This window comes from Silene latifolia, chromosome 11 (assembly GCF_048544455.1).
Source record: "Silene latifolia isolate original U9 population chromosome 11, ASM4854445v1, whole genome shotgun sequence".
NCBI classification, from domain to species: Eukaryota; Viridiplantae; Streptophyta; class Magnoliopsida; order Caryophyllales; family Caryophyllaceae; genus Silene; species Silene latifolia.
In genome coordinates, this window is record NC_133536.1 from 198,753,639 (window position 1) to 198,778,132 (window position 24,494).

The 24,494-nt window shown below is 36.9% G+C and overlaps 3 protein-coding genes and 1 non-coding gene across 4 annotated transcripts; 2 read left to right on the forward strand and 2 right to left on the reverse strand.

Annotated features, from left to right (window-relative positions):
* Positions 1 to 288: 288 nt before the first annotated feature.
* LOC141614634 (F-box protein At2g17036-like) lies at positions 289 to 1,416 on the reverse strand. Its single transcript, XM_074433381.1, has one exon. It carries the CDS (start codon positions 1,414 to 1,416, stop codon positions 289 to 291), a length of 1,128 nt encoding a protein of 375 aa, XP_074289482.1.
* Positions 1,417 to 8,274: 6,858 nt separating this feature from the next.
* Positions 8,275 to 9,377, forward strand: LOC141614636 (protein FAR1-RELATED SEQUENCE 5-like). Its single transcript, XM_074433382.1, has 2 exons — positions 8,275 to 8,464; positions 8,872 to 9,377. The coding sequence occupies exons 1-2, from the start codon at positions 8,275 to 8,277 to the stop codon at positions 9,375 to 9,377; spliced, it is 696 nt and encodes a 231-aa protein (XP_074289483.1).
* A 2,538-nt stretch (positions 9,378 to 11,915) lies between these two features.
* Positions 11,916 to 24,188, reverse strand: LOC141614637 (uncharacterized). Its single transcript, XM_074433383.1, has 6 exons — positions 24,092 to 24,188; positions 23,869 to 24,000; positions 23,660 to 23,769; positions 23,496 to 23,580; positions 23,347 to 23,403; positions 11,916 to 11,978 (listed from the first exon to the last, which is right to left on the reverse strand). Exons 2-6 carry the CDS (start codon positions 23,947 to 23,949, stop codon positions 11,916 to 11,918), a joined length of 396 nt encoding a protein of 131 aa, XP_074289484.1. The 5' UTR covers positions 23,950 to 24,000; positions 24,092 to 24,188.
* On the forward strand, positions 20,775 to 20,881 carry LOC141616544 (small nucleolar RNA R71). Its single transcript, XR_012530885.1, has one exon. It is a non-coding gene; the product is annotated as a small nucleolar RNA R71 (small nucleolar RNA).
* Positions 24,189 to 24,494: the final 306 nt, after the last annotated feature.

Sequence of the window (24,494 nt, forward strand, 5' to 3'; positions counted from 1 at the left end):
CTGGTTCGGTCAACCGAGCGACGGATTTGAGAAATAACTGGATACATGTTCGATTCTAACATAACAAAAACGGTTAACTAGTTTTTAAACTGAAGCGCTAAATTTATTAAAATAAGAAAAAGAAAGGAAAAAATAACTTACCAAAACAACGTATTTAGGATAGAAAAAAAAGGTACTATGGAGTATAACATTTTTACTCTTTTCATTTGAAACCTTAACAAAAGACGCGATGCCTCATCACTTACCCTTTTGCCTCTGCCAAATATAATACAATGCCCCAAGACGACATTAAAATTGAGGAATAAACCAGGTGGGCGTGCACAATGAGGAACGTATATCATCATCTTTATAAAATATACGATTATATATGATGTGAAAGTGTGAGTTAAAATGAAGATCAAGTTGAACCACCATTAACCAAAACGGACTTTCTTGATCGGTAAAATATATAAAATTACTTCGCAAACATTTGAGATGTGCTCGAGAAACAGACATAGATGAGTTATCACCTAGAAACAACGCCACGTCACCCAAATCTTTGATTTCCTCCCAAACTTTGTCTTGAGGATTAAGTCTATAGGCTTGGACATATTCTTCATGTAATACTAATACCATGAGGAGGTCACTACTTGATTGTACCAAATATATTCTTCTTTTGTTTACATCAAACCGTTCGAAAATCCCATGCTCACCTGCATAGTAATTCATCGGTTTAACGATCTTATTAAGACCGTAGAATTCATCGACACTCCAATACGCAATGGCTCCATCATCATATAAAGCAAATACATGATCATCCATAGCCACAACATCATACACCGTAACACCTGTTTCCTTGATCAATATTGTCGTCCACGACTTATCACCATGCTTAGCAAAAGCTAGGCCCTTGCTAAAATCAGAAAGTAGAATAATAACAAACTCGTGATGACCACTTTGAGACACTCTTAGCACAACAAGTTTTTTCAAAAAAGTCCTCAAAACCCAATCATAATAATCTTTGAAATCTTCGGGGTTATATTTGTGTAGGTCCGCGATGGTTTCTAAAGATGGGAAACTAATATTTGCCTTTGTGATTGGATTGAATAATTGAATGGTGAGGTCGCGTTTAGCGACTGCAACCCAACCGTAAGGTGATCCCCAACACCTTTCTCCAAAGGTCTTAGGGAAATTCAATCTGTAACAACTAATCTGCTTTTGAATCTTCCGAACACAACTCGGTTTATTGCTAGTGTTTTCAACAAGTAAAAGCCATGGGACGGATGGTGTAGCCCTCCATTGGTGCTTTAGTAAAGAGGAAGCATGATTCCAGCACCGACATACCACGGAAAACGTAATGAAATCTTTAAAAGTTTCCAACTTTAGTGCAATGGTACCCAGAATATCAAGAGGCAATGCAGCCCAATCGAAAGCCATGTACATGTACTAGCAACAGTAAAATTCAAGTATTAATTAAATTTAAATTACACAAAGCAAGGGATATAAAAAATTAGGAACTAACCTTATTAAATTCGACACTTCTCAAAGTTTAGGGTTTCCAACTTTAGTGCAATTGCCTCTTCCTATATATAGGTATCGTCTCTTGGTAGGATCTTATATATATATATATATATATATATATGTGAGTACACCCTTCTTAAATGAGTCTTGCGTTCTATTCTAGGCCGTCAGATCTAACTTAAACAACGCCTGAGATTAAGCCACGTGTCATAGCGGCAATACCCAGCGTCTCCCTCATACGCAGAAACTCATTCTTTAATTTTTCTTTCTCTCTCTTCTATCATATTCTCTTAGGGGTGTTTGGTTCACCCAATAGAGATATGAGGTATGGGTTTGGAATGAACCAAACCCATACCATGTGTTTGTTTGACAAAATTGAAGGTTTCATACCCATACCTCAAACCCATGAGGTATGGGTTTCTCATACCCAGGGAGGGGGGTGGGTATGAGATTGATACCCATGGTATCAAATTACAAATATTAAAAAGTGATAAAAACAATTGTAAAAAAACTATTTTATATATTTATTTGATTAAATTTTCTCTACATGATTTAATAGTATAAAAATTATTATTAAAAATATTGTATTTTGAAGAGTTTTTAGCTTTGATTGATTTCTAACCCCATACCCCCCAAAATTGAACCAAACACAAGGTATGAGGTATCAAGTTCCAACCCAATACCACCCTGGTATGATTCCCGATTCCAAACCCATACCCACGCGTGAACCAAACACCCCCTTAATTAGGATAAAACTTCTAGTTCTCTGTAACAATATTCTCATAATTCATCCTACAAATTCGAATCTTGTTGAAAAATTCACAATTCTTTTCTATCAATTTTCATCGTTTCATTTGCTTTATCAATTGTTCACCGTTAGTCGTTCATCGTCGTTCTTGTTAAAACCCTAACTTATTCAACATATTCTATAATTTTGCTCTAAATCGAAGCAAAGGACAAGTAATGAAAGTTATGCGGCATTGTGTATGAATCACTTGAATTACCCTTGCGATGAAGATTTTGCCTCAATATATATCTCAAGAATTAGGTATACTTAAATAATATTCTGGAATTGGTGAGTTGCTTAGAACTTGCAATTATAATTCAATTTTTATGTAGATTTTTCTCATCGATTGATGTTTTTCCTTTATTTGCACTAGCCTGAAGAAATTGGATGATTAATTGGGTAAACTTCTTGATTTTTCTGTTAAGTGTTTTTTTCTCTAATTTTTTGTGTTAATCTGGATAAACCGGATGATTCTCAGGTCAGTTTGAAGGATGGCGACTGACGACAACTGGTCATACTGTTAACATTAAAATGTCGTTATTTTCAATTCGATCTTCTATTTTTTCTATGCTAAATGAGTTTTAAGTTGTATGAATCTATCGATAATTTCCTCATTTCGTGATCAAAGGGAACTTTATAACCTGTACTATGCTAGTGTTGTAACACACGTTATAGTTATTGTAACACATATTAGATATCGTAACAAACTTGTTTTCTTGGTAAAATCTGGTGTTTCATTGTAGTTTTCAACACTCTACTATGGTTTTATATATATGTTAAATGTATTGTATCGATGCTACAATGATGATTGTGTTGGTTGGAGTTTGGACAATGCAATTTTTGTGTATAGTCTTATACTATGTATCATTAAACTATCCACCTGTTACATTAATCCTTTTGTTAAGAGAAACTTTTGTTTATGAGTTGTCTCTTGGATCAATTCTATGTATCCATCAGAATATCGTAGTTGAAATTGTTGTTTATTCTAGATTTCTTAAATGCAATAAGATGCCAATTGACCAATTACCTTAGGTGACGAATTATATATCACAGTTGTGTCAATTTGTGTAAAGTAGCAGACACGATGTGGAAGAAAATCGAAACACTTATTAGGCGGCCTATCGTCTTCACGGAATTTTATTGTAGAGTTTTCATCTTTTATGAAACATTTGCAATAGTTATGATGTAAACTTTTGGATTATAACCTAGAGTTGTTCACATTCTTTGACTAATTAAACATAGTATAAAGCCTTTTAGCTCAACTGGTAGAGCATCGCATAATTATGCGAACAATGTGGGTTCGAATCCCACATGGGCTTCCTTTATGTTCATGTGTGTATTCTCTTTGTCGATAGTTTTTCAAATTACATTATATAGTACCTGAATTATACCATTAACGTAGCACAATTATGATTTTATTATAATGCATCTACACCATTATCATAATGTAACACATTTACAATTTGATTATAACACATCTACGCCATTATCGTAACGCAGTTAACACCATTATTGTAACACAAGAGCACCATTATCGTCACAAATCTACTTCCTCTCACTCAACAAATTGTTTACGTTTGATTAAAATACTCCTCAAAAATAATAAAAGTGTAAACATCATGTTGAGTGGGAGGGAGTATATCATTATCGTATTAAGAGGATCGGAGATATTATTTTTATGATTTTAATTTGTATTATTTCGTCTATATGGGAGTTGAACCCACATCTTGTGTCATTGCACAATGCTCTACCATTTGAGCTAATAGACGCCGTACTTCAAAACTAATAGTTATGAACGACAACATTGTAAATATGTGTTACAATAACAACAAATATGTGTTACACTAACAGTGTTTATGTGTTACAAATGCTTTACTTGTGTCTTATAATGACACGAAAATTTTGTGTTACAAAAATAGTGATTATGTGTTACAATAGTTGTACCTCCGTGTTATAATGACACAGAAATTTCTTTGTTACAATAACAATGATTATGTGTTACAATAGTTGTACTTGTGTGTTACAATGACACAGAAATTACAGTGTTACAATATCATTCCACAAAATGTTATGGTGTTAAGCCAATAATAGCTGGCAACTAAGAGCCGTGCGTTTGGGGGAAGGTTTTAAGTGCTTCAGACATTAATAGGCTGAAATATGGTTGATTATGCATCACTTTGTGCTTTCATGTATGCATAAACCATGAGATCATATACATGCATTCTGCATCATTTTTTTTGCTCACTTGCCCGAACTGGCTAGTATATTAGGTTCACCCGGGTTAACGAACACACACAACCCTATCGACTCCCCATTGAAAGCTATTCACTGACCAGCATTCCACAAAATGTTTTTCAGTTGTTGTTACAGTATCTTTTTGTGTTGTAAATGCTTATAGTAACAGTATCACAGTAACAAGGGTTTCCAACTTTAGTGCAATTGCCTCTTCCTATATATAGGTATCGTCTCTTGGTAGGATCTTATATATATATATATATATATATATATATATATATATATATATATATATATAGGCCGGATCCGGTGAGGCACCTTATTATGGCGAGGCGGCCGATCTCACCAAATTACTACCTTGGACTGATTTGCATTATACATGGATGGGCTGATTTTGTAATGTTGGACTGAAAAAACAAGGATGAAAATTAGGGGTCAACAAGAAACTTTTCATTTGGTCCAAAACACTTTCTCTCTCTAATCTAAAAAAAAGCCCAAATACCTTATTCTCTCTAATCTAAACAAAAGGCCCAAATTCTTTCCTTCCAAAACTACTGAGTTTGTGCGTTTATACAAAATCACTCAATTTGGGCGTCGATTTCAAAGAGGCGATATCATCAAATTTGTGAGACGATTTCATCAAATTAATCAAATTCTGACAATCAAAGAGGCGAATTCATCAAATTAATCGATTTCTTAGAAGATTTCGAGGTAATTTCCAGGTAATTTCATATTATTTGATGAAAAATTGATTTTCTTAACTTCGTTCATTAATTGATGATATAATGATCAAATTTGAACAAAATCGAACTGTTTTGTAAATTTATAAGGATCAAAACTGAAGTATTTCGTTAGTTTAGGGTTTGAATTCGATCAAAACTGAGCAATTGAGCAATTTCGTCATTCGCGGTGTAAAATTTGTTGATTTTGTTAATTCATTCATTAATTGATTATAATTCATTCATTAATAAGGCTCAAATTGACGTTGCGACTTTAATTTCAATGGAGATTACGGACATTACGAATCGGGATAATATGCTTGTTGAAACAGGTAATCTCCGTTTTTTCGCTATTTTATGAAGCTGTTTTGCTATTCTCCTGATTTTGTGAATATGTGAGGTTATATTGTGAATCTAAGAAGTTATTTCGTAAATTTGAGAAGTTATTTCGTGAATGTAGGCTATAATATCCTGAATTTGATCAAAAATAATCAATTTCGCCCTACTTATTATGGTATTATCACGATGTTTGCAGTCTAATCGCAATGGAGATTACAGATCTCGTTAGCGACTCTCTCGATAATAGTGCTATTACAATAGGTATTCTGTTTTGTCCCTATTTTATGGATTTGAGACGTTATTTTGTTCTGGTTTTGTGAATCTGAGAGGTTATTTTGCGAATCTAGGAGCTAATTTTGTGCATCTGAGAGGTTATTTTGAAAATATAAACTGTCTATAATATCCCGAAACTTGGATCGTGGCAGAAATTGTTTGACATTGTCTATTTTGTGAATTAGGGTGCTTATTTTGTGAATATAAGAGCTAATTATGTGAATCTGATAAGTTATTTATTGAATCTGATAAAAATAAGATAAACACAAAACTAAATAAGATGACAAATTCTGAAAAGTTTGCACAAGTCCGCACCATTGAATGCTTTAATTGTCTTGCATCGCAATATTGCATGCTTTCTTATCTATGGTTGTCGATGTCATACTTATTATGGTGTTCCTACTATTTTGTTAATTTGAAACATTATTATTGTGAAACTTTATTTGTTAATATAAGAGCTAATAAGGCTCAAATTGACGTTGCGACTTCAATTTCAATGGAGATTACGACATTACGATGAATCGGTGATAATATTGTCATTGAAACAGGTAATCTCCTTTTTTTCGCTATTATCCTGATTTTGTGAATATGTGAGGTTATTTTGTGAATCTAAGAGTGAATTTTGTAAATCTGAGAAGTTATTTCGTGAATGTATGCTATAATATCCTGAATTTGATCAAAATTTATCAATTTCGTCCTATTTATTATAGTGTTCCTGCCGATGTTGCAGTCTAACTCCCGATACTACAAACTCTGATAAGACTCGCTATTGCAACAGTATTTTGTTTTGTCCCTATTTTATGAATTTGAGACGTTATTTTGGTCCGGTTTTGTGAATCGAGAGGTTTATTTGCGAATCTAGGAGCTAGCTTTGTGCATCCGAGAGGTTATTTTGAAAATATAGACTAATATCCCGAAACTTGGTTTGTGACAGAGGAACTTAGATGCTAATATTGTGAAACTTGATTTGTGAATCTCCTATGTTGCTCTTTTTGGCAAAACTTACTAATTGAACCGAAGAAACATCAATCTTTTATGAATTTGAGATGTTATTTTTTTGAGCTTTGTTTTGCTATTCTCCTTATTTTGTGAATCAGATAGCTTATTTTGTGAATATAAGAGCTAATTATGTGAATTTGATAGGTTATTTAGTGAATATAGACTATAAGATTATGAAGCTTGGTTTGTGGCAAAGATTGTTTAACATTGTCTATTTTGTGAATCAGAGTGCTTATTTTGTAAATATAAGAGCTAATTATTTGAATCTAGTAGGTTATTTATTGAAATATAGACTATAAGATCCTGAAACTTGGTTTGTGGCAGAGATTATGAACCTTATATGCTAATATTGTGGAACTTTATTTGTTAATCTCCTATCTTGCACTTTTGGCTTATTTTGTGAATCTACAATTTTCAATTGTTGATTCCAATGTTAATTGCGGTGAAGCTTCTACCTCTCTTTTGTTTTAACAAGCCCTACAAAGACCAACTATTTCCACACCTACTACTCTTATAACTTACACACCGAGTGGCAGCCAACGATGGATAAATAGGATTGATGAAAAGTTTACACCAAATGATTGGGAAAACATTTATTGACTTAGACTCGGCGATGCTTTTTTATGAAACGTCTGTTGTTGCTTGTGGGTTTAAATCAAGGAAATCTTCAAGCAAAAGGTTTCGTGATGATATTATCAGAACAAAGTGCATGGTTTGCAATCGGGAAGGCTGTAATAAGAAGAAAAGACGACCCCTGCCCTAACTGGTGTTGCGAAAAAGGCGGATGAATCCGTTGCATCGAAATAACGAAAATAGGTGGTACAAAGAGCAAACCGAAAAACTAGCCGCTAAACGTAGGGTGAAAAAAGGTGGAGGAGAGGCAGAGAGTTCCAACAAAGGGTCAACCACAAGAATAACAAAGATTAGAAGGTGGGGCTGTCCAAAGAATGATAAAGTTCAAGTTCCATGAGAACAAGTACATGGTTGACGTGTTTATTGAGGGTCACAATCACCCGCTTGATGTTGTGAAAAATAAGGAATTTGAGAAACTTGCTGAAAATATCAATGAATTTCATATGCAAATGATTGTCAGCCATTCAAAAGCAAATGTTGGTCCTAGCTTAACACACCAACTATGCACTCAACAATTGGGTGGTTTTCAAAATGTCGGGGCAACAAATCAAGCAATTCAAAAATTTTCGAGGGAAATGAAGTGTCTAATGAACAAATGATGATGGGGAAATGTTCAAATCACGCTTAGACACCCTAGCTGAAACAAAAGGGCTCCACTTTGTTTATGAAAAAGATTCCAAGAACGCATTGACAAGGATTTTCTGGACGGATTGTGACATGCAAAGAGCGTATGCTCTGTTTGGGGATGGAGTTTCATACGACCCAACTTATGGTACAAACAAGTACAACATGACGTTCACGCCTTTCACGGGAATTGACCATCATAAAAGGTCAATCACATTTGCATGTGCGCTTATAGAACATGAAAACGAGGATTCATTCATGTGGGTATTTGACCAGTTTCTGGCAGCTATGGGTGGGAAGGAGCCTAACTACATCATCACTGACGAAGACCCAGGAATAATTAAAGCAGTTCCAGGTATGTTTCTGAAATTTGCAAATCGTACCTCATAAAATATGATGGTTGTAATAATTTGATTGGTTTTTTGTTTATGTGAATCGTAGTGCTTATTATGCCAAACTAGATCATGAATGTGTGAAACTGGGGTAAATATATGTTTCACGTACTTATATCGCGAATAAGGCACAAAATTTATATAGTCTGAATCCGAGGATAAGACATGAGATTCACAAAATAACCCCCCAGATTTACAAAATAAGCTGTAGGATTCACAAAATAAGCTATATGATTTATAGTCTGAATCTGAGGATAAGACTTGAGATTTACATAATAGTGCATCGTATGACTTTGTTATGTGAAACTGCATGAATTTAGTTATTATAAAATGATGGTGACGGTCGATAATTTGATTTTGTTCATTGCAGCTAAGTTCAAAACAACGAAACATCGGTTTTGCATGTGGCACATCATGAAGAAAATAACCGACAAGGTTGGGAGTAAAATTTGTAGAGATACCGACTTTTTAACCCGTCGAACGGTGTTGTATGGGACGATGACCGGAGCCCGGGAATTTGAAGAGAAGTGGCTTAAAGTCATGAACGATTTCTCCTTGGAAGACAATACGTGGTTGAATGGGAAGTTCGCTGATAGACACACATGGATACCCGCTTATTTCAGAAATGTGCCAATGGGCGGTTTACTACGAACTACACAAAGGTCAGAGAGTGCTAATAGTTTCTTTAAGCGGTTTGAAAACAAATACGGGACATTAACGAGTTCTTGGTTCGCTATGAAAGCGCCACCGACCACCAAAAGCACTGCTTTGAAGCTCCGTGAAGAGGAGAATGCGAATTCAATCCCGAAACACTTTGTATGGGTCAAAATGGGAGACACAAGCAGTGAGAAGCTATACCCATGCGATGTTCTATGAGTTCCAAAACCAGGTGAAGCTTTCAATAAATACCTGCAGTTTGGTTGGATACACTCCGCCAAATCCTGTGACGAACTTTGAAGTGTCGTTAGTTGAGGATGCAAAGAAAGGACTAAAATTTGCGGTTGAGTGCGGTAGAAAGCACGAATGATGTAAGGTGCACATGTAAACTGTTTGAAAGGAGAGGTATTTTATGCAAATCACATCATTTGGGTTTGTTCGGGAAAGTTTAAGGACATACCTGATAAATATATTTTGCAAAGGTGGAGCAAGAATGCACTCAAAAGTGACGTTTATGATTGGAATGGGAATCTATTAGAGAAATACAACAATACCAAAGACAAAACAGATTGGAATGTCGGTGGTGTGGTCTGAGATTCATTAATCGTTGGTATGCTCAAAAGGAAAGAAGAGTCGGATGTGAGAGAGTTTGCCAAGTTAATCAAGGAATTCATGACAAAACTAGAGGGAAACACTCAACCGTTGACAAAACAACAACAGATTGAGCTTCTACTTTGGGCCGCAAGGTTCCGGAAGAAACCAACATCTTACCGCCTAATGTGTCTAGGAACAAAGGCTGTGGTAAACGGTTGGTGAGCAAGAAAAATAAGGCAATCAAGAAGGCGGAAAAAGCAAAAAGGTTGTGTGCTAACTGTAAGCGCAAGGGTAACCACGACAAAAGGAATTGTCCATATGATTTTGCAGACCTTCCTCCAGTGAATCAGGTTTGTATTCATCTACGCAACTACATCTGATATTAATCAAGTATTTTATTTATCTGTTGGAGTGGCAAAAATGGTTTAAGTTAGGTTAATGTCATTCAAAATAGGTGGTTTTGTTTCGACCTTGGTTTGTGAGTCTTAGATCGTATTATTGGTTTCCTAAAAAATCTGGACATCTCATCTGTTTATCTTATTTTGAGAATCCCAGAGGTTGCTTTGTGAATCCCAGGTCTTAATTTGTGAATCCTGGGTCTTATTATGTGAATCACATATCTTTATTTGTGAATTACAGAAATGAGACTGATTGTATGTAGTAACCTGATATAATTCCTCACTTTGTAACATAAATGACAACAGTTGGCTTATATAAGATGAATGTGATTTACGCCGTGTCACCCAATTTTGCATGATCCTCACTTTTATTATTGTACATCTAATGTTTGTAAACATCTTTCTAATTCCAGCTTTGTCTTTTACGTAGGGAGAGCTAGCGGACGAAGAAGTAGAAGAGGAAGGGGATGAGGATGAAGAATGATGGAAAGAGTCTTCTTAAGCCTTGAGAAATAGATATGATGATTGAAGAAGACACTGACAATTTTGAAAGGAGCAGTCTTTTAGTTTGGCAACATATTATTGGTTTCCAAAAATATGGACATCTTATTTGTTTATCTTATTTTTGTGAATCTGAGAGGTTCTTTTGTGAATGTAAGAGGTTGTTTTATGAATCTTAAATCTTAATATATACAAAAGACCTGGAAATCTTATTTGTTGGTATTAATTTGTGAATCCTGGGTCTAATTTTCGCGATTATTAGGAAGATTCGTAATCTTATTAGAAAGGAACTAGTCGATCGGCTAAACGGTCTTATTTTGTGAATGACACAATTTAAATATTATATAAAATGGATTATTGTGAATTATAGACGTTATTTCATGAATCTTACCGTGTGAATGACAATATATAAATCCGAGGTCTAATATTGTGAATCGACTTGTTTTGTGAATCCATCTTTTGTGAATATCGTCTTTTTTGAATCTCAGACATTCTTTTGTAAATCTCAGGTCTCATTTTGTCGACTTGTTTTGTGAATCCATCTTTTGTGAATATCGTCTTTTTTTTGAATCTCAGACATTCTTTTGTGAATCTCAGGTCTCATTTTGCGAATCAGACGCTTTATAAATCATATGGCTTATATAAAATGAATTATTGTGAATTATAGACGTTATTTTGTGAATACAAGAGGTAAAACATCGTCACGAAACAGGAAAATAGCCTTTCTCCCACGTCAAATTGAGATACGAGGACGAGTAAATGATTTCAGGTGTGATGTATGTTTTCGTGTGAAAGACACCGAGAACCACCAAATCCAAATAACCCGAAAAATAGGAATTCCTCCAGGCTGGAGCCTTCATCACCTTAATAGAACAAGTAAAAACAGTCCAAACTTAACCCTCTATTCAACTGTATATAACACCTTTCCTAACCACCAACCTCACAAACTCTTACTATAACTTATCAAAACATCCCACTAATCACTACAGAAACATTAATTAACCATGATTAACATCCTCCTCCCCATCCTCGTCCTCGTATCTCAATTATCCACCTCCGAATATCATCCACGTCAAATTTCACAAATTCAAGCGACTAATCAATTCCATTGATTAAAATCAACTATTACAAAAGGAGATCTACTAAATAAGCAGATTAGCACCCAACTAAATGACTAATAACATATTCACTAGAATACTTGATAGATCCTGCATATACCATCTAATACTATACTAACATAATACTTGATTGTATCCACCACAAGTTAAATTCCACGCATAAGGGACAAATGCCTCCGACGAACCAACCAGAGATAAGTAAGTATACACTGTATAACACCCAAAACTCACAGCAAAAGAATAAATGCTGCCCCGTTTCTACTACACACTCACAAAAACAATCATGAAGAATAAATTCCCAACCAGAGAAGCATACACTGAAGAACGATCTCCCTGCTTCACATCATCTCACCACCATAGACAAGCACATCTTGCTACTTATACTCCTATATCAGAAAACACGTAAAATATTTCAAAATATATACACGGACAAGCATGACTCGCTACTATTCAAAATATCGCGGATACTATGAATCAATGGGGATTTGATATGCAAAAGTTATTAAAGAACCGGGACTGTACCGTTCTAGTATTTGCATCTGATCGAGGCCATTTCGTGTTCACAATTAAGCATATGTGGTCGTTGGTCAATGGTCGATACAAAACACAATTTATACTTCACAAACAACTCTACAATTAGTAAAGAGGCAAGTAAAGGTCGGATCCCAAGGGACGGGTATTGAAATGAGAATTCTATTGTAACTAGTAGTGTCTAGGGGTGTCACAAATTGAGTTGGTGTAGAAGGTCACTAAACTAAAAATAGCAATGAAAATAAACTAGCAAGATGAATAAAATAAGGGGTGTAAACAATTGATTAAAGGCACTAGGGTGTCATGGGTTCATAGGGGATTCATGGGATATGATCATACAAACATGTTCTCAAATTATAAGCAAGCAATTATTGTTGTGATGGATTGAGTTGGGTTATATCTTACAATCCTAGGAAAGTTTGGGTCCCGGAGCCGAATCGATTAGATTGTACAACACCTACAAGTCGACTTAATCTTTCCTACTCAACACATGCATGGTCTAACAAGACTCGAGTTGGGTTATGTCTTACAAGTCAAGTTGAAAGGATAGAAGATGATAGTAAATGCAAGGATTCATAGGCTTAGCATTTCATCAAATATAACATGTGCATGTATTAAGATCAAAACAAGCAAGCAAATAAGATATGAAAGCATATTGATTTAAGCATGAATCATTCCCCATGTTGGTTTCCCCTAATCACCCATTAAACCCTAGCTAAGAGACTACTCACTCATTATCATATTGATCATGCTAGAAAGGTTGTCAATCATACTAACATAATGAAACATGATGAATAAATGAAAGTAATTAACAATAATTAAAAAGGGATTAAGAGATTATACCTACTAATGATTCCAATAATAAAGCAAGAATAATAGAAGTACTTGAATCCTAGATTGAGAGGTTGTCAATCTCCCAATAATAACCCAAATAATCTTCAATTACCCAAAATAAAGGAAGAACAAGAGAGAGATTAAAGAACTAAAACTTGGATTAAAACTTGATTAATACTTGATTACAATATTGAAGAGAGATTTGATTGATATTAACTACACTAATTATTGATAAGAAGAACATGCTCCTCTAATTAGACTAATGGGGTATTTATAGTGAAAATTAGGGAGGATGCATTAGGGTTAACTAAGGGCTAAACTAGTAATTACACTTTTTAAGTTGAGCAAGGAGAATCCGGTATTTTCTGAGAGAAGGACTTCTCTTTTCGTAGCTTGAAGAATGAAAATCGTGCTGTACTGAAATCCGTGCGGATTGGAGTCGGGACGGCCGGATCTGGGCTGAGGAATCCGAGCGGATCCTTGGGCAAGACGCTCGGATTTGTGAGGGGGAATCCGAGCGGATTCCAAGGTGGGACGCTCGGATTGGGCTGGATGGACGGGCGGATTTGGTACAATCCGTTCGGATTGTAGTTCAGCGTCAATTCTTCTTCTTTTCTTCCCTTTTCTTCATAAATTCCTTGGGGATTTCCTCGGGGACTTAAGGATCCTTTTCTCAACATTGTTCTTCTACTATGATATGTACAAAGGCCTTCTAGTCTTGTCTCTTCTTGATGCTTGGTCATTGAATACAATCAATTTAGCCTCGTTTTGCCATGAAAATGCAAGATTCTTACTCCTTTCCTACCAAGGGATCAAAATCTCAAAGAATATGCAAAACAAAGAACTAAAGATAAGAAATGACCCAAATAGGCACTAAAAAGCATGGAAACAATGGTAATTCGGGGGCTAAATATGCGCCAATTATGGTCACATCAAATATCCCCAAACCGAACCTTTGCTCGTCCCGAGTAAAGAGGTGACAAAGACTAGGACCAATACTAACCTAACCTAATAATAATAGCCGATATGAGACAATTAGCGGGTCTCACTCCGCCCCTTCAACTCACAACAAGACAACCATGAGGTAGGATGCCTTCTTGCAAGGCAAGGTGGGTCTTGCCAAAATGGCGACACATCCAAGCATTAAAGCACATAAAATTACATAATGGATGCATCTACAAAAAGAATAGCCACTTTCCTCATCTAAGTGGCGGAAATTATCTACAAGGGAAGCAATTCAAGGGTACACAATCCTTCATAGATGCAATTTGTTCAAACTACTAGGCCTAGAAGGATACCAATAAATCACCTCCAAAAGGTGTCAAGCTAGGGTACCTTTGTCCTCAATCGTTAAATGCTTTTGTCAAGAGTAGACTCCCTATGGTGTTAGAAACACTGGAGGATCGCGGAATTCCCCCTCTTGCCTAGACAAGAAGAAGGGTCGTCCCCTCTCTACCATGCACAAAAATGGATACGATGGATAAAGGGATCGATAGATATTTGAGTTTCACTTTGGGAGTTTGCTTTTGTTTTTGTTTTTCCCCCCAAATTCTTGTGGCATTTGACATTTGAGAACACTTTCCTTGCCATTTCTTTTTGATTTTTGGCATTTCAACACTTGACAACTTTTTGCATTTCTTTTTGAACATTTTCAAAGTCACCCCAATTAGTAACGAGGGTGCCTTGTATTTGAAGCTTAGGAGTTCTATTTTTGCTCCTCTTTTCATTTGATGCATTTTTGCAAACTTTCTTTCACTTTTCATTTCTTTGAACTCAAATTGATTTCTTTTTGTGCCCATTCCCTTTGATGACAAAAATGTGGTAGAACATGGATGAATGATGGAAGTATGCATGGTTTCAAGGGTCACCTTGGAATAAACGGTAGCCAAGGAGTTATCACACCACAAGGTACTCTTGACTAGGCCTTAAACCATGGGTCAAAGGATACTAGCATGACACATCCTAGGGTGTTTTACAAGCATTCTAACAAGCAAAGTCTTAAGAATAAAAAGCATCTACTAGGGCCTATATACACTTGTCAAGCTTCTCAAATAGACGGTTTCGCAAAATTTTTCTAATCATGCAACTAGCATATACACATCCTAATGCAAATGATTCTATCAACTAATATGCCATATAAACTAAATGCAATCCTAAGTTCACATTGTTTTACCGCATCAATCAAAATAAAGCCACATAGTCATTAACATAAAGAGGAAAAAGGAGATTGGAAAGATCATACCATGCGGTCTTCAATATCCTCATGTCTCGGATGTGGCGTAGTCAATCAAAGTGAACAAGGATAAAACAAACACAATATATACAAGACAATATATACAAAGGAAATGAACTTGTTTTTGGTTTTTCAATTTTTTCAATTTTTATGATTTTTGAAATTTTTCAATTTTTATGGCTTTTGAATAAAAGTTAAGTGTTAGAATTCCCATCCCCACACTAATATGGGCATTGTCCTCAATGGCCAAAATGATGGAAATTATGCAAAAATGATGCATGATTTCTATACTAAATGCAATTCTACACTAAGCTATACTACATGATGCATGGTTTTTGTTATGACGGAGAGGATAATTTAGATTACCTCCCGTTGTGTATGCATCAACTTCCCCAAACCAAATAAGACACTATTGCTAATGTCAAAGCATTGGGGTAGTTCATGCACACACTACGCTATGCATGAAACTAGATTGTCATTTTGGATTTTCAAAAATGGGAACAATAAAGTAAGAACACCTCAATGGAACCGAGGTGTGAGTCCTTTGATGTTGCTAGGACTAAACCAACAATGATCAAAATAAAATAAAATACAAAGAGATATAGACAAACCATGGGAGTGTAGGAGTCTCCAAGGCTAGTCTTCCATCATGCTATCATCATCATCACTTCCCTCATGAGAAGTGGTCACATTGCCACTTTCCTTGGCACTTTCTTCATCACTTTCTTCATTATCTTGCTCATCATCATCTTCACCATCTCTTTCTCCATCTCCACTTGCTTCTTCCTCAATATTATCATCAATTTCTTCACCATTTCCAACAACCTCATTGTCTTCCACCACGTCCCTAGATGCACCCGGAAATAAGGCTTCTTTATCCGCCCAACTAGGCAAAGGACAAGATGGATCAAGGAGTCCTTGCCTAGCTAAATGTAAGAGGGGAGGATATTGAGCCAAATATGCATTCTTCCGATCTTCATAGGCTTGCTTGTGCATTGCTTGCATAAGAAGAGTGACATAGTCTTTCCCAATTTCAACTCCTTGCGGTTTGAACTCTTCATACACAAAGGGGTAAGGCGGTATAACAATGGAAGAGGAGGGGGTTTCATGATCACCCTTTTGTTGTTGAATGATGTACTCGGCTTCTTCGGATAGGGAAGTAAATAGTTGGTCCGGTGGACACTTAGACGACAAATCTTCGCGGGTAAAGTGAATGATCGAGCCTCACTAGTAAGCCACCCATACTTGGTGTCAAGGGGATTGTGAGCAACCCACTTGAACTTGTTAATCATGATAGACATATCAATAAGATGGCCACCTTCCTTAGCCTTGTACTTGCTATCCTTATTGAAATTAGGATCAAAGTGCTTTGCTAGGACCGTGACTAGGCCGCCATTAACAATAACGGTTGTACCCTTCTTCCCACTATCTACATGGAGCCATCTATCAACCAATAGCCTCAAAGAATTGTAAGGCTTGGTATGAATTCTTCCAATATTCAAAGCCGATTCAAGGAGAATAAAATCAAGTCTTGTGAAATGATTGGTGTCTTTCCTAGCAATTATGGTATTTCCCACAACTTTGTGCCATACTCTTATGCCCGGATGATGGACCAAAAGAGCACGACAAGCATGAAAATCATCAAATTTCTTCCCGGAGATTGCCTCCCAAAGAGGCTCGGGGTCATACTTCCCATATTGCTTATGATATTTCTTTTCATCGCTAAGACCCAAAATTTCACCCAATTCCGAAAAGGTAATGCGTCTACTAGTGTTAGCTAGACGAAACTCAAGATTTTCCCTATTTTCAACTTTTGTCACTTTTAAAGAACTTAAGAATTCCAAGACAAGGGAGGGGTATGTTACTTCCTTTGTTTCAAACAATTTCTTCAAACCCATGGCATTGAAAAAGGCTTTTGTTTGTTCAAGAACACCCAATTTCTCCAAAGCATCTTTACATATGAATTTGGTGGATTGAATTGATTTCGTAGAAAACTTGGCAAATGTCTTTCTATGGGTATCGGAAATAAAAGTTACCTCCGGATAATGCAAGAGTTGATCGATTACCAGAGTAGAAGGTGATGCTCCCATAGAAGGTTGTTGTTGTTGTTGCACTTCCAAGTTTGGTGTTGCTACCACCATTGCCAAAGCTTTCTTTGTTTGGAGAGCTTTTTGCCTTTGAGAGAGAGCCTTTGCTTTTGGTGCCTTTGTTGCCTTTGTTGCACCCTTTGTCCTTGCCATTTGATGAACTAACCAAGAAAAGAATCAAAAATCTTCAATTTGTAGAATGCCCAAATCGATTTGAAGGTGAAAGGCTTTGCCTTTATGAAATCAAAAATCGACTCAAAGGTTGAAGATTTTGTTCTTGGTTTTGATTGTTATTGAAGATGGAGTGATTGATTTGTTGTTTGAAGGATGGTTTGATTTGATTTTGGTGGATTTTGTTGAGGGTTTTTGTTTTTGTGATGGAGAGGATGAGGGTTTTGATGTTGTGGGTAGTGTTTGTGAATGAATGAATGAATAAATGAAGGTGGGGTGGGTTATAAAGAAGTCGACAATTTCAAAACGCAGGGACAATCCGTGCGGATTGGGCGCAATCCGTGCGGATTCTGCAGCTTCAAAATTTTCAAAATCCCGCCTAGAGACGGGCGGATTCTGGGGAATCCACTCGGATTCTTTTTGGGGGACGGGCGGATTTTGTGCAGGACGGACGGATTTCAGTCCAGAGAAATTTCTTTGTTTTCTTCAGCTGCAAGACGGGCGTCTTGTATAAAAGACGGACGGATTCTGTGAGACGGGCGTCTTTCCAGAAATCCGCTCGGATTCTCTAACAGTCAAGAAATTTGCAATTTCAGCTCAGCTCAGGACGGGCGTCTTCTCAGCAGGACGCTCGGATTTGCTGCAGACGGGCGGATTATCAGGAATCCGCTCGGATTCTTCTCTGTTGTACACGTGTTCAGGTCCACCCGTGCACAAACGCAATCCCTTATCATTCTTTCTTTCTTTCTTTCAAATCTTGTGTTCTTCATTGTGGGGGCACTTACCAAGGCATGAATAGCCTAGGCAATTGCCATCCCCACACTAAGGTAAAGCACTACACATCAATTAAAATTGTTAGTCCCTCCCTCACTTCTCTCTTTTCATGACAATTATTTTGATCAAAGTAAATAAAATCCAAAAATGACAAAAAAATGCAATACAGAAATTGAAATGTAAGTTAGGGAGTTAGAAATATTTACAAGTGGTGGTTTAGGGAGGACTCCACCAAACTCTCATTCTTGATGAGATGTCAAGGGGGCATGTCCAAGGTGTTGTTGATGTTGCTCAACACCTTGAAGAAGTAATCAAAAGCTTGTTCATTGTTATGGTAGAGGTCCTCAATAGACCGTGCCCCTTGTTGTTGATCATGATCGATGGCATGCCCAATGTAGGGATTAAAGATCCCTTCAAATTCGTCGTCCCAAAGACCACAAACTTCATTGAGTTGATCATTGAAAATCTCTTGCTTAGATGGAGACAACTCTCCCAATTTCTTCTCTTGGCCAATGAGGCCATCCTCTTCTTCCTTGGTTGATTTTGATGAGCTTTGCAAGCTCTCCTTGTCACAATTCACTTGCTCTTTGAATGGAGCATCTTCAATTTTCTTCCTCCATTGGAGTTCCGATTTCTTCCTTTCATCTTTCCGGCTATAATGATCAATCATGAAACATGGCTCATGTAAACGAGGAGCTCTCATGGTCTTGTCAAGATTAAAAGTTATGCTTTCATCTCTCACTTCTAGAGTGAGCTCTCCATGTTTCACATCAATCACCGCACCCGCGGTGTGTAGGAAAGGTCTTCCTAAGATGATTGGAATGTTGGAATCTTCCTCCATATCAACAATGACAAAGTCCACCGGGATGAAAAACTTCCCAATTCGCACGGGGACATCTTCCCATATCCCTAATGGTGTCTTCGTCGATCTATCGGCCATTTGAAGAGTGATATTGGTGCATTTAAGCTCTCCCATTCCCAACCTTTTACTTACCGAGTATGGCATGACACTCACACTAGCCCCTAGATCACATAAGGCTTTGTTGATCGTTGTGTCGCCAATGGTACACGGTATTGAGAAGCTTCCCGGATCCTTTAACTTTGGAGGTGAACTCCCTTGAAGTATTGCACTACTCACCTTAGTGAAGGCGATAGTCTCAAGTTTCCGGATCGACTTCTTCTTTGTGAGGATATCTTTCATGTACTTTGCATAGGCCGGTACGTGATTGATTAATTCCGTAAAAGGAATTGAGACTTCTAAGTTCTTCACAATTTCCATGAACTTTCCAAGTTGATCATCAAATTTGGGCTTGGCTTGACGACTTGGAAAAGGAAGTCTAATCACAATGGGCTCCTTTTCTTTGGCCTTGTCTTCATTTTTCTTTGAACTTTCTTCTTTTGATGGTTCCCCTTCTTTGGGACCTTGCACAACAACTTCATTCTCACTAGCTCTCACAACTTCATCCTCAACTTGCTTCTTCGGTGCCTCATATCTTGTACCACTTCTCAAGTGAATGGCACTAACCGTTTCATGTCTAGGGGGATTACTTTGAGGTGGTAATTGCCCCTTTTGTCTTTGTGAGCTTGAAGATGCTAGTTGAGTCAATTGTGTTTCCAACATCTTGGTGTGAGCTAGAATGTTGTTGATGGTGGTATCCTTTGCTTGGCTATCTTTTTGCATTTGAGTGAAAAATTCTTGTTGATTCTTTTGCATTTGGAGGACCGCTTTTTGGACATCAAAACCTTGGTCATTTTGGTGATTGTATGGATTTTGATTTTGGTAACCTTGGTTTTGATTGTAAAAGGGTCTTTGATTTTGATTTCTCATGGGTGGTGGAGTGTATGTTGTTTGAGGGTTTTGAACATTTTGGCTTTTGTATGAGAGGTTTGGATGGAACTTGGTGTTTTCATTGTAAAAATTTGAATAAGGGGTACCACTTTTGTAAGCTTGGAAAGCATTAACTTGTTCGGTTGTTCCCCTACACTCACTTGGGTCATGACCCAAAGTTCCACAATTCTCACATATCCCACTTGGGATTGATGAGGATGCCGTCATGGCATTGACATGATGCTTTGATGTTTTTGAGTTTTCCTCAAGTCTAGCCATAGCTTGTTCAAACTTCAAGTTGATTGTGTCAATGTGAGCACTAAGTTGAGCACCCAATTGAGTAACGGAGTCCACTTCATGCTTTCCTCCTCTAGTAGCCTTGCGAGGTCTACTATATTGTAAATTATGGACCACCATTTCCTCAATCTTGTTCCATGTTTGATTGTCATCAACTTCGGTGAACATTCCATTTGATCCCATATTGAGAATGTTCCTTGAATCTTCATATAAACCATTCCAAAATTGTTGCACTAAAAACCATTCGCTAAGTCCATGGTGAGGACATGAGCGACAAATACCTTTGAACCGCTCCCAAGCTTCATACAAAGATTCTTCATCCCTTTGCTTAAAGCCCGTAATTTGAGCTCTTAGCATGTTAGTCTTTTCCGGTGGGTAGAATTTTTTGTAGAAAGCTAGAGCTAACTTCTTCCAAGAATCTATTCCAAGGGTGGCCTTATCAAGGCCCTTCAACCATTGCTTTGCGGTGCCGATTAACGAAAAAGGAAATAAGACCCATCTTATTTGGTCTTGAGTCACGCCCGTTTGAGAGATAGCATCACAATAATCGCAAAAGGTTTCCATATGAGAATGAGGGTCCTCACTAGGCATCCCCCGAATTGGCTCCTCTCAACTAGTTGGATGAAGGCGGACTTGGCAATAAAATTACCGGTGAGATGTTGCGGGGTAGGAGTACCATTTGGTAGATTCTCCTCGGTGGGTATAGAGTGTGACGAGAATTTAGGCATTGTAGGTGGATTTTGTGTGGTATTGTTTAATGGGTTCTCTTCTCCTTCTATTGCGAAAGGATTGACAAACTCACTAGTGGGTTGAACAACTTCACCAACACCTCCCAAATTCCTCCTAACAAGTCTCCTATTATTCGTCAAGGTTCTTTCGATTTCACGGTCAAAAGGTAACAAATCTCTTTGTAACCTTCTAGGCATGCAAAATATCAAACAACTCGAAAACAATTAGAACAAACCTTGAGGAGTTTTTACTTCCCCAAGGTGAAAAAGACACAACTAAAAACAATAAAAGAAATCTTAAATCAATTAAACACCGTCCCCGGCAACGGCGCCATTTTTGATCGAGGCCATTTCGTGTTCACAATTAAGCATATGTGGTCGTTGGTCAATGGTCGATACAAAACACAATTTATACTTCACAAACAACTCTACAATTAGTAAAGAGGCAAGTAAAGGTCGGATCCCAAGGGACGGGTATTGAAATGAGAATTCTATTGTAACTAGTAGTGTCTAGGGGTGTCACAAATTGAGTTGGTGTAGAAGGTCACTAAACTAAAAATAGCAATGAAAATAAACTAGCAAGATGAATAAAATAAGGGGTGTAAACAATTGATTAAAGGCACTAGGGTGTCATGGGTTCATAGGGGATTCATGGGATATGATCATACAAACATGTTCTCAAATTATAAGCAAGCAATTATTGTTGTGATGGATTGAGTTGGGTTATATCTTACAATCCTAGGAAAGTTTGGGTCCCGGAGCCGAATCGATTAGATTGTACAACACCTACAAGTCGACTTAATCTTTCCTACTCAACACATGCATGGTCTAACAAGACTCGAGTTGGGTTATGTCTTACAAGTCAAGTTGAAAGGATAGAAGATGATAGTAAATGCAAGGATGCATAGGCTTAGCATTTCATCAAATATAACATGTGCATGTATTAAGATCAAAACAAGCAAGCAAATAAGATATGAAAGCATATTGATTTAAGCATGAATCATTCCCCATGTTGGTTTCCCTAATCACCCATTAAACCCTAGCTAAGAGACTACTCACTCATTATCATATTGATCATGCTAGAAAGGTTGTCAATCATACTAACATAATGAAACATGATGAATAAATGAAAGTAATTAACAATAATTAAAAAGGGATTAAGAGATTATACCTACTAATGATTCCAATAATAAAGCAAGAATAATAGAAGTACTTGAATCCTAGATTGAGAGGTTGTCAATCTCCCAATAATAACCCAAATAATCTTCAATTACCCAAAATAAAGGAAGAACAAGAGAGAGATTAAAGAACTAAAACTTGGATTAAAACTTGATTAATACTTGATTACAATATTGAAGAGAGATTTGATTGATATTAACTACACTAATTATTGATAAGAAGAACATGCTCCTCTAATTAGACTAATGGGGTATTTATAGTGAAAATTAGGGAGGATGCATTAGGGTTAACTAAGGGCTAAACTAGTAATTACACTTTTTAAGTTGAGCAAGGAGAATCCGGTATTTTCTGAGAGAAGGACTTCTCTTTTCGTAGCTTGAAGAATGAAAATCGTCTTTGTCATCAAATCCGTGCGGATTGGAGTCGGGACGGCCGGATCTGGGCTGAGGAATCCGAGCGGATCCTTGGGCAAGACGCTCGGATTTGTGAGGGGGAATCCGAGCGGATTCCAAGGTGGGACGCTCGGATTGGGCTGGATGGACGGGCGGATTTGGTACAATCCGTTCGGATTGTAGTTCAGCGTCAATTCTTCTTCTTTTCTTCCCTTTTCTTCATAAATTCCTTGGGGATTTCCTCGGGGACTTAAGGATCCTTTTCTCAACATTGTTCTTCTACTATGATATGTACAAAGGCCTTCTAGTCTTGTCTCTTCTTGATGCTTGGTCATTGAATACAATCAATTTAGCCTCGTTTTGCCATGAAAATGCAAGATTCTTACTCCTTTCCTACCAAGGGATCAAAATCTCAAAGAATATGCAAAACAAAGAACTAAAGATAAGAAATGACCCAAATAGGCACTAAAAAGCATGGAAACAATGGTAATTCGGGGGCTAAATATGCGCCAATTATGGTCACATCAGCATCCCATGAAAGTAGTTGCATCATTACAGACTTTCGAAAATCTGGCATTCTCTGCAATTGTAAGAAATTATAGTTGAAATTAATGAACAACACAGTTTCAAATACAGATTTCATGTACGTATACTGTTCAACTTGTTTCTTACCTGATAATTGTCTGGATTCTGCCAATCACCGAGCTCACAGTCCAACATACTCAAATACCTCAACACGTGAGCTCCACAATCAAAACTGAATGTAGTATAGTGTTCAACTATTTAGTAAACAATATTTAATTTCCGTAAAGCGGACACATTAGGGAATAACTTACTTATTTGATTGTTGAGGAACTTTGAGAGTTATAACCCTGTGAGAGTGCAGAAACCGCATGGGATAATATGACGGGGAACTACTTGCCAAAATAGGAGATAATTTGGCCACCTGAAAATGTTTCGAGTTAATACTGATTGTACACTAAAAATGTTTTATATACTCTGATTCACAAACTGTCAAGGGTTAGATTAGGCAAATAATTAATACCGTGTCTATGGTTGTATTATGTACATCATAAGACTGTACTTTCGCGCTTGAGTTGAGGATGTAATTCGTTTTACTCTCCATATCGCATATACAAGCCCACCAATGTTTGTCTTTGATCAGCGGTATAAAAACCTGATATAATAAAGATTAGTCTCCAATTTACAGCCCTACATGTCCGCCACAAAAAAAAAAAAAAAAAAAAAATATTGTTGAGGGACCAGACCTTTCGGATTGTGGCACCATTCACCGGTTTGTATGTCCCACTGATGTATTGATTCCAAATACAAGGGTTTTTCTTCTTTGTACAGTTCTACATACCACAAAAGGTGATTTTACAAACCATATCAATTTGGGATAATCAAGATACTTGAATATTAAAACAAGTTCAAAGCTAACCACGATGACAGTCGATGACAAGTACAGAAGATCTGGTCGATGAAGTGTCGTCCTAATCCCAAACATATCAATCACCTAAAAAAATAATATTAGGAATGAAATAAAAGATTACAGATAATACAATGAAATGAACGCTGATAGTAGTCTACTTACTTGATCCATAACCCACTGACGCGGTCTAAGCGTAGATAAAGTCGCTCGTGTGACTTCCATCCACTCAGTACACACCA

Excerpts from the sequence above, each read along its gene's own strand:
- LOC141614634 (XM_074433381.1), bottom strand. The coding sequence starts at position 1,416 with ATGGCTTTCGATTGGGCTGCATTGCCTCTTGATATTCTGGGTACCATT.
- LOC141614636 (XM_074433382.1), top strand. The coding sequence starts at position 8,275 with ATGACGTTCACGCCTTTCACGGGAATTGACCATCATAAAAGGTCAATC. Across the intron at positions 8,465-8,871 it reads AATAATTAAAGCAGTTCCAG|CTAAGTTCAAAACAACGAAA; the intron begins GTATGTTTCTGA and ends TGTTCATTGCAG.
- LOC141614637 (XM_074433383.1), bottom strand. The coding sequence starts at position 23,949 with ATGGAGAGTAAAACGAATTACATCCTCAACTCAAGCGCGAAAGTACAG. Across the intron at positions 23,581-23,659 it reads GTTCCTCAACAATCAAATAA|TTTTGATTGTGGAGCTCACG; the intron begins GTAAGTTATTCC and ends TACTACATTCAG. Across the intron at positions 11,979-23,346 it reads TACTTTCATGGGATGCTGAT|TGTATACTTACTTATCTCTG; the intron begins GTGACCATAATT and ends GGTGTTATACAG.